The 15,323-nt window shown below is 37.1% G+C and overlaps 2 protein-coding genes across 2 annotated transcripts in view; one reads left to right on the top strand and one right to left on the bottom strand.

The window, feature by feature from the left end:
• Positions 1 to 764: 764 nt before the first annotated feature.
• LOC140163268 (low-density lipoprotein receptor-like) lies at positions 765 to 3,246 on the bottom strand. Its single transcript, XM_072186666.1, has 5 exons — positions 3,204 to 3,246; positions 2,139 to 2,463; positions 1,834 to 2,055; positions 1,193 to 1,593; positions 765 to 1,069 (listed from the first exon to the last, which is right to left on the bottom strand). Exons 1-5 carry the CDS (start codon positions 3,244 to 3,246, stop codon positions 765 to 767), a joined length of 1,296 nt encoding a protein of 431 aa, XP_072042767.1.
• A 4,064-nt stretch (positions 3,247 to 7,310) lies between these two features.
• LOC140163267 (serine/threonine-protein kinase Nek10-like) overlaps positions 7,311 to 15,323 on the top strand; it is a 92,005-nt gene continuing 83,992 nt past the window's right edge. The window contains exon 1 of the mRNA XM_072186665.1: positions 7,311 to 7,742. The gene's annotated coding sequence lies outside the window, so the exon portion shown is untranslated. The remainder of the gene's footprint in view (positions 7,743 to 15,323) is intronic.

The following is a 15,323-nucleotide window of genomic DNA, read 5'->3' as shown; positions in this document are numbered from 1 at the left end:
AAGTTGCCCCAAATGCGGGGAAACTTTGGGCAGGCTATTTTTAACCCCTAGGGCACCCTTACAAAAGTATTAAATTTTTTTTTTCAACTTCAAGGTGTAGCAGGGAACCCTAATGTCATAAAAAAGAGATAATTAGAAATGAGGCTTGGTATATAGATGTCAAAAATAGTAATATCTCAAAAATCATCTTTTTGCCCAAAAATAATTGCTTTTGACCAAAATGGCCCAGACAACACATTTCTCCCAACTTGGAAATTCTAGATCATGCCTAATCTTAAAGTTAACATCAAGCATCGCAATGGTGTATGATGTAGGTGTATGTTGGGTGGGGACATTAAGTCGCCCAAAATGTGGTTCCGATCTATTATAATTGGGCTATTCCATTTAAATTCCGCACTACCCCTGTGGAAGATTTGGCTAAAGTCTTCCACAGAGGGAGTATGAATTTCAAAAAGAATAGACAATTAGGTAACTTCCATTTGAAATACTCACTCCAGTTGTGGAAGACATGGGTAAAGCCATAATACAGAGGGAGTATGGGTTTCAAAATGATTAACCCAGGCCAATTACATTTGAAAAACATACTCACTCTGTGGAAGATATTTCCAAAATCTTCCACAGGGGTAGTGTGGATTTCAACTGGAATGGCCCATTGGCCCCGTCACACTGGTGAATGCCCGATACCATCTATCAGTTTTAGTGGTCACTGCTGGGAGAATTCGGTAATATAGTGGTTACGGCAATTGCATCGATGAAGATGATTATTATAATAAGACGATAATACCAATGAAAACGGCAGCAATAATGGTCTTCTTTGAGTTGCGACGATTTCCAGTGACACCACCTCTAGGTTGTTGTTCGTTTGTTGGTGCTTTGGTGGGAACCGAGGTGGTCAGCAGGACTGGGTTCGGGGTTTGTCCACTGCAAGTGTGACTATCGTCCATGATCTCTTGACCGTTGGGGCACAGGCAAGCGTAACGGGCGGATCTGTCGATGTCGGGGATCTGTGGGGCTGCGACACACAAGTATGAGCAGCCTCCGTTGTGTTTTCCACAGTAGTTTTCGGAAACTGCAATAACGTAATAGCAAAATAGAATGAGCAACAAGAAGCTTTATGAAATTAGTTTAGAAATGGGACAACAAATGATAAACTTGGTGGTTTGGTATATTGTACTGATCTTCTGATACTCACAGTTAGATTGGAGCAGTGGATGCATGACACGCAGGTTCATTGGGTTGTTAAGGTTCGTAAGCAAATTGATCCTGGAGGTGCCATCAAATTTATTTGCCTTCTGAATGGAAGCCTTCTTCCAGTCGGTCCAGTAAACTTCATCTTCAAACACGGCAATTGAGAAGGGATGAGGCAGTACTGTGTTGGAGTTGATGATGGTGTGTCTGTTTAAGCCATTGAAGTCGCAACTGCTGAGGGTGTGCATCTTGCCATCCACCCAGAAGAGGAGCTCTGCAAAGTAGTCAATGGCAAGACCGTTTGGCCATATCAGGTCAGTGGTGACGATGCTCTTTCGGCTAACTCCATTCATTCCAGCTTGCTCAATCTTTGGGTCCATGCCCCAATCTGTCCAGAACATAAATCTACAGTTAAGAAAAGCAACCAAGCAGGATAAAATAAATATATAATTGTTCTGTTATAATAATCATGATAACTGTTCACTTACAAAGTATCTTGATCAATGTTCCTCCAATCACAACTTGTCAAGTCTTATTATTATTTTCGAGAGCATTATTATTATTTAGTATTACTGAATTTCGTCTCTGATTCATGTAACGCTTTATACGCAGATCGTAACTTCTCTCATGTAATTCAACACTTACGCAGATCGTGGGTCAACAGCAATTGCTCTAGGCTCATCCAAACCATCGTCTATGATCACACTGTGTTTTGAACCATCCAGATTCGATACGCTGATGGTATCCATCCCTGTATCTGTCCAGTAGAGGTTACCATGGATCCAGTCAACAGCAATTCCGTCAGCAGTGTCCACGTTTGATAAGATTACTTCGGCGGTGCCGGTGCCATAATTTTCAATACGACCTCTGCGAGGATACAAAGTGCAAACATATATTACCTGGGCATTATCACTCACTTAACATCGGTAAAAATGATGATGGTATAATACCTTTGAATTTTCTCCTTTGCTACGTCAGTCCAATACAAGCTTCGGCTCTCTATGTGGAAGTCAAGGCCTACGGCACTCCATAGGTTATCAAAAATATGACGATACTCATTGGTGATGATGTTAAACTGCCTGATATCGTAACGATTTGTGAAAATGACGAGTGGGTTCGGACCAGTGGCTCTGCATGACCTCAGATCAGGTTTCAAGATGAATCCTTCACTGCATTTGCAGCTGTAGTTTCCATCAGCGTTGTGGCAAGATTGGCTGCAAGGCGGAGGGAACGCTTTACACTCGTTGATGTCCAATGATGTCGTCAATGTCTCAGCTACAAGACACAAAAAGATGTACACTCAAATTTAATGACATCTCATATCACCTTGGAGTTAACATGTTTCTTACAATAATGTTTAAAACATTAGTGACCATTACCTTTGTACACAGTCTGCTGCAAGTACAAGTTAACGGCATTACAATGTTATTGGCCCATATAATCTGTAACTACATGTACGCGAACATTTTCTGCTGCTAAAGTAAACCACCTTTGCACATCCAGATAACATGGTCTCTGAATGAACTTGTTGATGACGTGCTAGAGATCATCAAGCGCGGAGAAGTGGACAACTAAACTGAACACCTTAACCAAGCTGATCCGACAGGTAGAATTAAGTTCACGTACGAGGAGGAATCTGAAGGCAGCATACTATTCTTAGACACTCTCATCATCAAGATACCAGATGGCACGACCAAACTCTGCATATACAGGAAACCAACCCATACAGACCAATATTTACAATTCCAATCCCACCACCCTCTTTATCAGAAGTTAGGAGTTGTTGTGAGAACCTACAGCAAGGATAGTGCAAGGGGTGCATCTGAAAAAGAACATTTTCAGGGCCATTCCAGTATTTGCGTATACTATTGAAAAACGTTTGACTCAAAAGGTTTTTCTGCGCTTATTGGGCAAGCATTTTTGGCAGGCTATTTTAAAATTTGCCCATTCCGAGGAGGGACATTATATAATTATTGCACAGTCCCTAAAAATATAGTCATGCAAACAACATTTACCTTGCACGTGACTCAGAAGGTAACACACAACGATGGTTTGCATAGCTGAGCGGGTATTAGGCCTACCGATGGATGTTTTCATTCTGCAGTTGGCTCAAGCTCCTATAGCACAGCAAATATTATTATAGGTTTTTGATTATTGCTGTCGAATCGAATATTGTAATAATGTTATTGGCCCATACAATCTGTAACTACATGTACGTGTGCAGTTTCTGCTGCTAAAGTAAACCACCTTTGCACGTCCAGATAACATTGAATTATCATGGTACGGTGTCCCATCGACGCCAGAAAAAAAATAAAAAAAACATGACCAAAAAAAACCCATTTATAGCTACGTTTAGATTTGAAATGTTTGGGTAGAAATTGAAAAAAAAAGTCGCAAAAAACACATTTTAACCAAAATATCTCAGCTCACGTCACATTGTAGAAATGCCAGTCGGGTTAAACACATAGAAGAGACTCTAACAAGTAATTCTAATCCGGCTGGCATCTTTGCCAAAAAACGATGCACGGGACCCTATGTAGCAAGAAAGTGGTATCTCCACTAATATTCAAACATATGCATGTAAAGATATAACATGTATAAAACTCAACCTTGGCAGTCAAAAATTATATTGCACAAGTTTGAAATATGCCAAAATGATGAACTATATTTGTTCGTAATAGTGGTTTAAAAGAGGATTAAAAGAGTTTTTAAAACAACTGTGATGTCATTTCAGGATGTGCAGGATTTGCGTATACTATTGAAAAAGTTTGAATAAAAAGCTTTGTTCTGCACTTATCAGGCAAGCATTTTTGACAGGCCACTTTCAAGTTGGACCATTCCGAGGGTAGATGCCAACCCAGCCTTTGCATCGGGGCCTGAGATTGGAATTCCAGTTTCCTTTCTCACGAAGTAAGGGCTAAGAGTAAAATTGTACAATTGTGTTTGGGAGTGGCCTTCTCTCTTTTTTCTTTTTCCTAGCTATTTTCTTCCATTTCTTGCTTTGTTTATCAAAGCTATCTAGGCCAACATGCATATATTAGCCTACACTGGCTATCCAGGCTTGTGCATTTGTATGAGCTTGGAACGGTCCATGGTTTTCCATGGATTAGCATGTGTTCCTCACGGACCAACCTGGGTAAACAAACAAACAAACAAACAAAAAACGAAACAAGTTTGTTTCCAGTAGCTCGCGCGCATTGCTTTCTGGGAGTCGTACATCTAATAGTTTTACAGTTATAAGAAAAATCGTAAAATGTTGGTCCCTATTTTCAGGGTTAATACCTATGTCTCCAATGCTTAAGCAATAAAATATACGTCACTTATACGTTGAACACGGATCGATTGGCGCGAGGCATCATGCAGTTATTGTTAACTACATGTATGCACACTGCAACACAGGGGCACTCACATAGGTAATTGACCCGTACTAGTAGCGCTGTGCTGTGGGTATAGGAGATGAACTAGTTAGCGTCATATATCAAAAGTATAAAAGCTCTGATTTTAGTACTTGCTCTATGTTTCAATTACTTATTCCTTTCAAAATATCTGAATTTTTAATCCGGTACAAGCTTTAATAACGGGGGAGCATGAATTTGTATGCGAAAGGAAATCTACCATCTTATCCAAACTCCCGTGTTAATCCAATGCACATTTTGCTTCACCGGGCCGCCCTGACTTGGTCGCGTTTGGAAGAGGAATGCCACCAAACCGTAATAGGTACACATTTAGTACTTTCTGTCAATCAAGTATGGTTTATTTTCTACATGTCAATCTTTAAATTATTAGCATAGTCCTTATAATAACGGTGGAGCGCCTTGATGAGTAAATGATAGCAAACCAGTTAAAATAGTTTCAAGGCACGTTTATATATAGTTTTTATTATCTGCGATATAAAGTTCAGAAAATAAATACAGAGGCTATCAAATTTTATTGAATCCTACACATCTTTTTAAAAGATTTGTAACACTCGACAGCAAAGAGTTACAGCTCTTTTACCATAGCTATATACATCGCAGCTAGTATATTCTTTTTCTGCCAAGACAATTTGGCTAAATTTTTTACGAGAATTAAAGCAAGTTGACTTTTGACACATGTACACCAAGAAAATCAATCTTAAGCCACATTATAACATTTGCTGTTTTTTACGTACTTTAGTAAACTAACATACCCTGCAAAAATCAAGACTTTAGGTGCTGTAGTTTTGTCAAAATTCGAGATTTTGAATAAAACGCAGGAACCGTCGTTTTATTATTACGATGGAAATATTAGTCGAACGCGCAGTACGTACGACATTAATTCTTAAAACATCGAAATTTGAGAAGAACTGTCGTCTATCATAGGTAGAGGATAGGCAAAATAAAAATTCATATCGTTTATTCTCATTCTTAGTTAGTTAAATATTACTTTAATAACTGTAAACTATTTTTTAAAGCAAAAATTAAGTTACCATCATAAAAACTCCCCGTTTTCTAAAATGAACGAAACTTGTTTACAACTTCACATCTTTTGCTGCGCGTACTGCTAGCGCGTGCGAGTATTCCGCACTGCGTCTACGCATAAAACGCGATACATACGCGCACCTCTATGAGCGTGTTACGCGTTAACAACATTCAGATAGACGACACCCAAAAACATGCGATTGTCCAATCAGATTATGTGTCTACGTAATAGATCACTCCCACTGACTAAGAATAGTGGATAATTTCAGCAACGTAAAAAACACCAGGAATTACAAATTATGTGTTGTCTATTGTAGAAAAAGTTATTGTAACACATCTTTCACAGCAAGGAGTAAAAACAATTTCAACCTTTATGTCTAAAATTTCCTGTCCAGAAATCTGCGTCATTTACCGTCACGAAAATTGAAACCGTGCTGAGAAGAAGACCAATTTTGTTAAGTCAAACATAAGAATAACTTTGTCTAGATGCTTGTTTTTAATTCTCATAATTTTCCACATAATACAATGAAAAAACAAAAGAAATAGATTCACACACCTTAATAAAACAAAGTCAAACATTAGAATAACTTTTTAGATGCTTATTTTTAATTCTCATAATTTTCCTCATAATACAATGAAAACAAAAGAAACAGATTTTAAAACCCCAATAAAACAAAGTCAAACATAAGAATAACTTATAAGATGCTTATTTTCATATCTCATAATTATTTTCCTCATAATACAATGAAAATCAAAAGAAATAGATTTACAAACCCTAATCAAACAAAGTCAATCATAATAACATTATTTTAAATTTTCTTAATTTTTCTCATAATACAATGAAAAAACAACAAATGAAATAGATTTACAAACCCTAATAAAACAAAGTCAAACATAAGAATAACTTTTTTGTAGATGTTTGTTTTCAATTCTCATCATTTTCCTCATAATACCAGGAAAAAACAAAAGAAATAGATTTTTATTCTTTTTAAGTTATCCTTATGTTTGACTTTGTTTTATTAGGGTTTGCTAATCTATTTCTATATAAGATGTTGCGAAATGATATGGCCTAGGCCTATGTTTAACGGTTAAATTAGGCCTATGATAAAAAAATGTTTATAATTTCTTTAATATAAAACAAAATCCTATATATTATAGTATATAATATTATCATCCTTTAATTATTATTATTATTTCGTTTTTTTTTTTTTAATCGTAATCATAAAGAATAAAGTACCATTTTCTTTAGGATATACGCAGGCCCGTACGCAGGGGGGGGGGGTGCGACCGCACCTCCCCAAATTTGCAAAAAGTATACAAAAAGTCCCAAAATTGAAGAATTTGCGAGCGTAGCGAGCAAAAAAATCAGGTTTTTCACGTTTTTTTGGTCAAAAAAGATCCAAATTTGGGGGGAAAAGTCCACATTTCACAAAATCGCACCCCCTTTGGGAAAAAAGTCCACTTTTTCAAAATCAGCACCCCCCCAAAAAAAAATCCTGCGTACGGGCCTGGATCTACGATATGATAAAAAGAGCCAGTTCACCACTCTTTTCACCACTTAGTTTTCGATAGTTAATTTAACAATGACCTGTCCGCTGCTCTCTGAGCCGCGATATTATGAAGAATTACCCCCTCATTCATGTACCTAAATATCCAATCGATCGATTCACAAAGCAAGCAATCAATCAGGACCGCGACACTCCGGAGGACAGCAGAGGACAGAAAAATGTGACTCTCCTGCTAGTCTCCTACACAACCAGTTAATTATGTTTTTGTTCATACCGCATACAGTCTGGCCCGCGCCCGAGACTAGCAGGAGAGTCACATTTTCTGTCCTCACATCGGTATAGGCCGTCTGCACGTTAATTGTACGGAGTGTCGCTTCTCTACCTTTATTTTCTCTGAATCAATCAATCATGAAATAGCTGTGAAAGGTACAGGTACGAAAACGCCGGGTGGTGTAAACATCACACAGAATTTTACGGATTTTAGCAAATGATAGAAGAATTCTTGGGTTCTGAATTGGATGTCATATTCTTAGGAATATACAGGACATATTAAGCGTTTGTTTGACGAGTGACACCGTTCGTATCTTTGAATTCGGAACTGTTTTCGGTAAGTATCATGAATGATAATGATAATTGTATGAATGATGTGAATTTTTGCTCGTTGCAAGGGACGCTAGAATTCCAGCAACGCATTGACGGGCTATGCATGACCGGTTCAAATGATCAAAGTCCAAAGACCTGTTATCCACTCCACTATAATGTATTCATTGCACTGTCGTGTTGGCGATCTTGACTTTTTAGACCACCCGAGCTAGTAATTATATCGCTTCAGAATTATAGCTAAAATTGCAAATTTATCATTCATATTTTCAATTCAAGAACTTTTGTTTCATAGTCATACTACATGTAGTTCATACAAAAAATTATTAAACTAGTTTCGCAACAAGCAAGTAACATGTTTTCGACTTTCATGACTTAACAAACATAATGAGCTACTGCGCAGTGTCGACACCCTGTATTATAAATATTTTTCCCTGCAACTTAATACTCCGTTGGTGAGCGATGGGCGATTGGTATTTCACCGAATGCAAGAAAAGGAGTCCTGTATCAGTTCCAATAATTGGAACTCAGACTCCCGCGTCTGAGTTCCAACAGGTAGTATGTACATGCTAATATTCGTTTATTCGGGTATTCGCCATATTCACTGATTTTTGCAAATTACAAATTTTGCCAACAGTACCTGTGACTTCCCAAACGGTCAGTACTCGCCAACACTGGCATGGATAGACATGTCCACATTGCTTATTATAGAGGGCGACATTCAATCCAAAAAGTTGTGTCCACAGTAGCTCACAGTCAATGGCTTAACTGTGTGATGATGTGATCCCCATAGGGAAATACAAAAATTTGAAATTTGGACACCAGAAACTTGACGACGTAGTCTAAAAAGTGCTGGTACTTTATCCTTGATACAGAAGTCAGCATGCAGTGAAAGTTAGATTTCATAAAATAAAATCGCCTTTGTATAAAATGGATCATCGTGGTAAAAAATGATGCATTACATGCTTTTTTTGTACAGTGAGTCAGTGTAAGGCATTGTCAATGATGGGCACAGAAAAGTGCAGTTTTTTAAAAACAGACATTTGCCCATAACTTCGCTAATTTTTGACCTACAGACATGGTTGACCCCTCATTTTTTAAGTTAAATAATCACCTTTTTAAGCAAAATAATTTCAATGTGAAATATCCTACTTGAAAATTTTGTGAACATGCCTAGCAGGCCTTGAAATAAGGGGAGCACCAGGCGCAATTTGCGCCTGGTGATTGGCAAAATGCTCCTGCTTCTGTTGGAAAATTACACACAAAGACATAGACCAGGAGCAATTTATTGTTAAATTATAGTACAATTGCTCCTGGTTCCGAAATCCTTATTTCAAGGCTTGATGCCTAGCATGGAATGATGCTTAAGTATCACAAGATTCATATGCATCCATCGATTCCGTATGATTTCCAGTTAAAATGGTAACAGAATATAAAAAATTCCACACATTTGAAATCCTCTAGCGTCGCTTCAGACATTCCACCATTTTAATGTTGCAACTCGCAAATCTGTGATGCATTCCCGGATGTATTCGACCCATGACCCAGCCTAGCCTGAGTCCCTCGGCCCGATCTCAAAACAATAAACATGGCACAACCCGATGACCGTGCGTAAGCAGTTGAAGGACTGGTGGATTAACCCTATACTCCCATGTGCGCCAGCAGAATTGATGTAATCTGTCATTCTGCCTTGAAACAAAATACAAAAACTCCATCCACTGACATCGAATGACTTGATGCATGAAAATTAATATTTATTGTAAAAAGCAAATAAATAGTATCTCAACTAACCTATATTTAAAAAAGAAATTAATTTTGATGGTTAATTTTGAGTGGATTTTAGATAAAGTTGTTGCAGTACGCAGGTACCATCCAGCGCCATCTTCATTTATGTCTTAGAAAATGTTTGATAAAAATGTCAATAATGTTCATTACCCTTTAAAAAAACAACCTGAAAATGGTACATTCTTAAGTTAGAATATTTTAAAAACAATAAAAACCTATAAGTGGATCGAGTTTGAGGAAATTTATCCACATCTAAATTTTTTTCTTTAGATTTTTCTAAGAATTCATCAACCGGCCGTGTGACTGAGTGCGCATGTGTTGCACGTGGATTTTAATAAATAAACAACTCGGGCCAGTTTAAGCTCGAGCAGCTCCATAAGTGGGTCGACAACGGGTCTACGGCGACATAGTCATGGCATGGACTTTTCGCTGCTCTTAAAAATCACTAAAAAATCATCTTTTTAATTATTTCTTTGGACAACAGCTGATACGTCTACAGAATAAGTTCAGGAATCACAGATAACATACATCAGTGCCACAGGTTTCTAAAGTGAGTATTTTACTAGATATATTAATGCAAACTTGCCAACATTTTACGTACTGGGCACCATTTTGGAACCTGCTACAACTTGAGAACAAGTCCTCAAATGTTCGAAATTTGTAGTTACTACAACTGGTCCTGTATATGATTGGCTAGAAATTGATCGCTATAGATCGCTCAGTCAGTGGTGAAGTACAAAATCAAAATGTAGAGATGTATTCAATTCAATTCTATTCAAATAAATATTCTATTATTGACGCAGATAAAGAAAGTTGCATGTCTCGATATGTGCATTGTATTTAGTGCCGTAGGCCTACTATTACGCTGACTTTCGTATTCGGCGAGAAGGACAATTTCGACCTCCTTGTTTGTTTACAAACAGAGAGGTAGACAAAAGGCCTAGTCAAAACTGTTCCGCTTGTCCAAATACTCGAGTATCAAAAGGATGGTCCACAATAGTGTGATTCACGCAACATGAATAGGGGATTAAAAAACTGTGAAGTAGGACCATGACGTGCTTCTTTTGTCCAATTTGCCATCAAAATTTCGAATGGAAACAGTTCAGACCCAGAACACGATCATGTCAGAAATTAATATTTTGTTCTGGGTCTGATTATTCGGACTACATTGTATTATAGACTTGTGATTTAATATTCTATACAGCATGTGGATCTGATTTCAATTCTTGAACAGTTGAATATCACATTTTTAATGTACGATTTAAAAATCGTTATAATGTATAAAATGCAGTAAAATATATCCACAGCAATCGCCGCTGATTAGTGTATTGAATTTCCAGTCAGTGTATTGAAAACAAAACCTGGGTTTTACCAGACAACAAATCGAATTTTCTTGTATTAAAAATGGCAACATCATATGGGGTACCGTACTGAGCATGCGCAAATCGTAAAAACGTGTTGAATAGAAACTCTGTGGTATCTCATATCGTGTTTACAAATGCTATGCTTAGCCTGATTCACTTGGCCTATCTCGAACAAAATCGTCATGCGTAGCTGTTGAAAAACAAGAGGATTCGCCGTACTATCACGGCAATTTTTGACACAAAGATATAGGGATGATGACGAGCTGTGTACTGTACCTTTCTTTTATGCTTAGTTTTATTCCATTGAACAAGCTGAACTGACCGAGTGTGGTTTCCCCTTTAAAATGAGACCAAAACTTTCTAGCAAAATAGTTATTCAAAGGCTTAGAAACCGGGAGGGGGGAGATATCTTTCACCCCCCATAATCCTAGGTGAAGTTAAAAAATTGTGATTAAAAACCACCAAAATTTGATCGGCCACCATCAGGAAAACAATAAGGGCCTGGGATCTGAAACTTGTGTTTTTTCTAATGACTGTTGGTATAACATTTTGAAATTAAATTAGAAGATATTCTGAGAGGACGTAGTGTGGGAAACTTCTGAAAAATCTTGTTGAATTGACATGGAAATTACGAATTACCCAAATTCATCATTAGGCCCTTCGCACTTGATTAATTACCGCCCGCATCCAAAATTGAAAATCTCAAAATAATTGATTATTTTATTTTTATTTCTAATTTTCTCCTTTAAAATACTTTCAACTACTTCTACTAAGTGCCATTTTCTGACTTTAATAATATCAACAATAATGATGAATAACTCCACCTTTACTTATTTAAAATCGAATATTGTTGTGAAATAATTAAATGCCCGCTCTAGTCAAAACGAGTCAATAGTTACTTGTAATAGTTCAAACTAAATAAATATAAATAAAAGATAATTAATAATTAATAAAATAATAATTAAAAGTCACCTCGTCCCTTTTTCAAACTCTTTAATAGGAAACTAATAATCAAGTGCGAAGGGCCTTACGGTACTTCAAAACAAAACATTCACTTTTCAAAAGCAAGTTATCACAAAAAAGGCTAGTACGGTAATATTTGGACCTCATTGGCATAGGAAGATTTTCAACATTTTGGCGACCCATCCTGGGGGGGGTGTGGTTGAGAGGGTTTTCCCCTTGGTGTCGGGGAAATTTTGCGAAAAATAGGTCAAAAACACACATTTTTTCCTGGTTACTATGGTCACATTTTTTTTACTTCATCTGGACCAAAATTATTGAGGGGGCTGACAGAGATGCCAACCCTCTCTATTTGATAGAGAGGCTCCCTATTTTTGGAAACATTTTTGTCCATTTTGACACCCAAATTTGGCAACCTCCCTATTTCTGACAAGTTATGTGCCATTGAATTTGCATGTAATTTTGAAAACCTCCCTATTTTTTGTTTGAATCCTCCCTATTTTCTGGATGTTAATGTTGGCATCTCTGGGCTGAGCCTATAGGACCTTTCTACAAATTCTAAGTACATCTTAATTTTTTGGCTCTGAGCGGAGCTTATCAGTGCCTTTGTCATGCAACTAACTAGCATTCATTTTCAGGCCACAATACGCTGTTGGTTTTTATGCTAAGGATCATTTAATGACTGATTTGAAGACTTAAGTTTCGTTTCTAAGTTTGGCTAAGTTATTTTCGAATCGATTGCACTCCAGATTTTATTGAAATTCAGGCGATAAAAGTATTATTTTTGGGTAAAAAAGACCAAAATAGTCACGATAATCGAGTTATATCTTGGTTCCCTGTGTGTGCTAGAGATTATTCTGGTCTGTATAATTTAAGATGCGTAATACAGACGGAAACCAATGGAGGTACATTTCTTAAAGGGACCATTGAAAGAAAATATGATTTGGTATCAAAATAAAGCCCATAAAATATAGAATCAATATCTAAAACAATTGAAGAACTAACTATTTTAGAAATAAAAATAGAATGAAAACAACGTACTCGATTTACCCCCTTCCGACGCTACATCGCGCGTCATTTATCAAAAGTAGAAAATTGGGCGCTTTCCTGATGACGTCATTGTGGTTACGCGTTTTGTGTTGCGTTGACATTTTTGCCGGGATAATTTGACAACAGCGATCGCGATCTAAATATCAGCAGTCTAAACGCAGGACAACCGATAATTTTTGACTACCAGTTGAAATATTTTCAAATCCACGCGTGAAATCTTCGGCTAATACTAGCATTGTGGATCGATATCTCTGGGTGCCCGGCCTGGATAGAGTGTTGCCAGAACTTCAATATAGCAAAGAAATTACCTGGTGTTTCAATTGTCATGAAGGTGACTGGGTATAGTGCCTTTAGTTTGTGTTTGTTTGCTTAAACCCACCGAAAGTCATAATGAAGCAGCCAAAACAATACAAGGTTAAACATGGAAGTTTATAACAACCTATTATAATGACCTAAAGGAAAAATCATTTATGGCAACAATGAGCCTTGCATTGTAAGTCATGGTTAAAATGTGTTGAGTACCCACCCCACCCCCATAGGCCTACATAATATTACATACCGGTACCTTATAATATTTATATAGCACGGCTATAGCTATACATTTATAAAGTAGGTCCTATAGCGCTAAATTATGACAAATAGGCCTACACAAACCCGAACGCAAGTCTGAAGGGTGTAAAGAAAATGCCAACCCGAGATGCCCGATGGGGGGGGGGGGGGTCATTCAAAATTCACCTGGAGATGGGAGGGACAGAAAATTAAAATCCCCTCTAATAACACGCGAATTTTTCTAGGTTTGGACAGTGGATTTTCCCATGGACCTCATCCTAGGTAAATAAACAAACAAACAAACAAACAGACAAAATTTCCAAAATTCACCTCATTTACCAGAATTGGGGATTTGGGCTACCAAATCGCTGGTCAGGCAATCCTGGTTTTCAATGGAAAAGGGACCTGGTTGACAACAATTGAAATATCGATTAATTCAGCTGGTTGCTCTCGAGATAAAGTACTGATTTTGACATTTTCGGAGGATGAAGGGAAAAAGGGTAAAATAAAACGGAAATTCTGACAAAACTATAATATATAGACCCACACGATGTGCTTTACAGAGGTGGGAAATATCTTTCTTTAGCAAACTATATTAGTTTGAGACGCTAAAAAATGAATTCTGTAAAAAGCTCACGGGCGAACTAAAGGCCTATAAAAATCAAAAATATCACACTAAAAGACACAATTTGATGCTTAATTTTAACACCAGGATTTTAAAAAAAAATGTTCATCCAAGCACTACGTTTTTATTTGACATTACTGAAGAAAAAAAAAATTTTGCTTTATATTTGACCGAGAAAATAAATTTCATAGCAAAAAGGTGCATCTCGGAATTGTGCTGATTTTAACATGTATCGATCGACTTTTAGCGCGACTAAGCAGAACAAAAGAATCGGTTGTCCTGCGTTTAGACTGTCAGATGCAATAATCACGGTAATACAACCACTTATAATTATTTAAAGGTCAAGTAAAAACAAAATTTCAGTTGATTGTCCACTTGTTATCAAAAAGAGGAAGTGGAGGGCCTTTTTTATTTATCATTTATTAGTTATTTTTTACAATGCAAATGGATCATTTAGGCCTATGTATTATTCCCGGACATTATTACTAGTTGTGTAATTTGTCACGGAGGATGATAGGATCGAGGCTCTTGTTATTTGATGGTTCTCTGAGAGGATGATTAAAACAAAGCCTCTAAATTGAAATGCTTATTGGACAGAAGCAAATCTAAACTATTGACAATATTATTAACTTTTGAAACATTTAAAAAAAGAAGTTTCCCCTAATAAAGAAAATAACATTAAACATTTCAGACTCCCTCAATTGCAATGCCATGCGAAAGGAAGCGGGCGGGGACGATCAATTGTTTTTTTATCATCATCAAGCATGCAGCTTCCTATTTTACTTATTCATAAATTCAACCCCCGGTCAACATGACCATGATTCCGATGACTTTATGTAGGCCCTACATGGCATATATAAAACTAATTATGAGTATGCCTATAGGCCTATGATATAGTGACGATGTTGAGGGGAATATCGCCAAGATTTGTCGCAACACATAAATTGCAGATGATGTGCCGGCGCGAGCACCTCCCATGGGTATTATTATAGGCCTATGTATTTTCCGTAGGACCTACCTTAAAAAATATTCAAGAGATGATTATTTTTTCCAAAACCTGACAATTGGTATAAAAAAGCTTTTTCTTCCATAAGTTAACTTTCAAAAGTGCTTATTTTCATACCCCAAACAAGGCAAAGTAGGCCTAGGCCCTTTTATTTTGCAAATTTATTCCCCTATAGGCCTACCATGTGTTATACGGGAGACTTGCCAATATTTGGGGCAGTAGCTGAACGGCAGATGAAGAAGTTGGTTC

The sequence above is a fragment of the Amphiura filiformis genome, chromosome 10 (assembly GCF_039555335.1).
Source record: "Amphiura filiformis chromosome 10, Afil_fr2py, whole genome shotgun sequence".
Taxonomy (NCBI): domain Eukaryota; kingdom Metazoa; phylum Echinodermata; class Ophiuroidea; order Amphilepidida; family Amphiuridae; genus Amphiura; species Amphiura filiformis.
The sequence above is the reverse complement of the archived record's forward strand: the minus strand, read 5'-3'. Positions and strand labels throughout refer to the sequence as shown.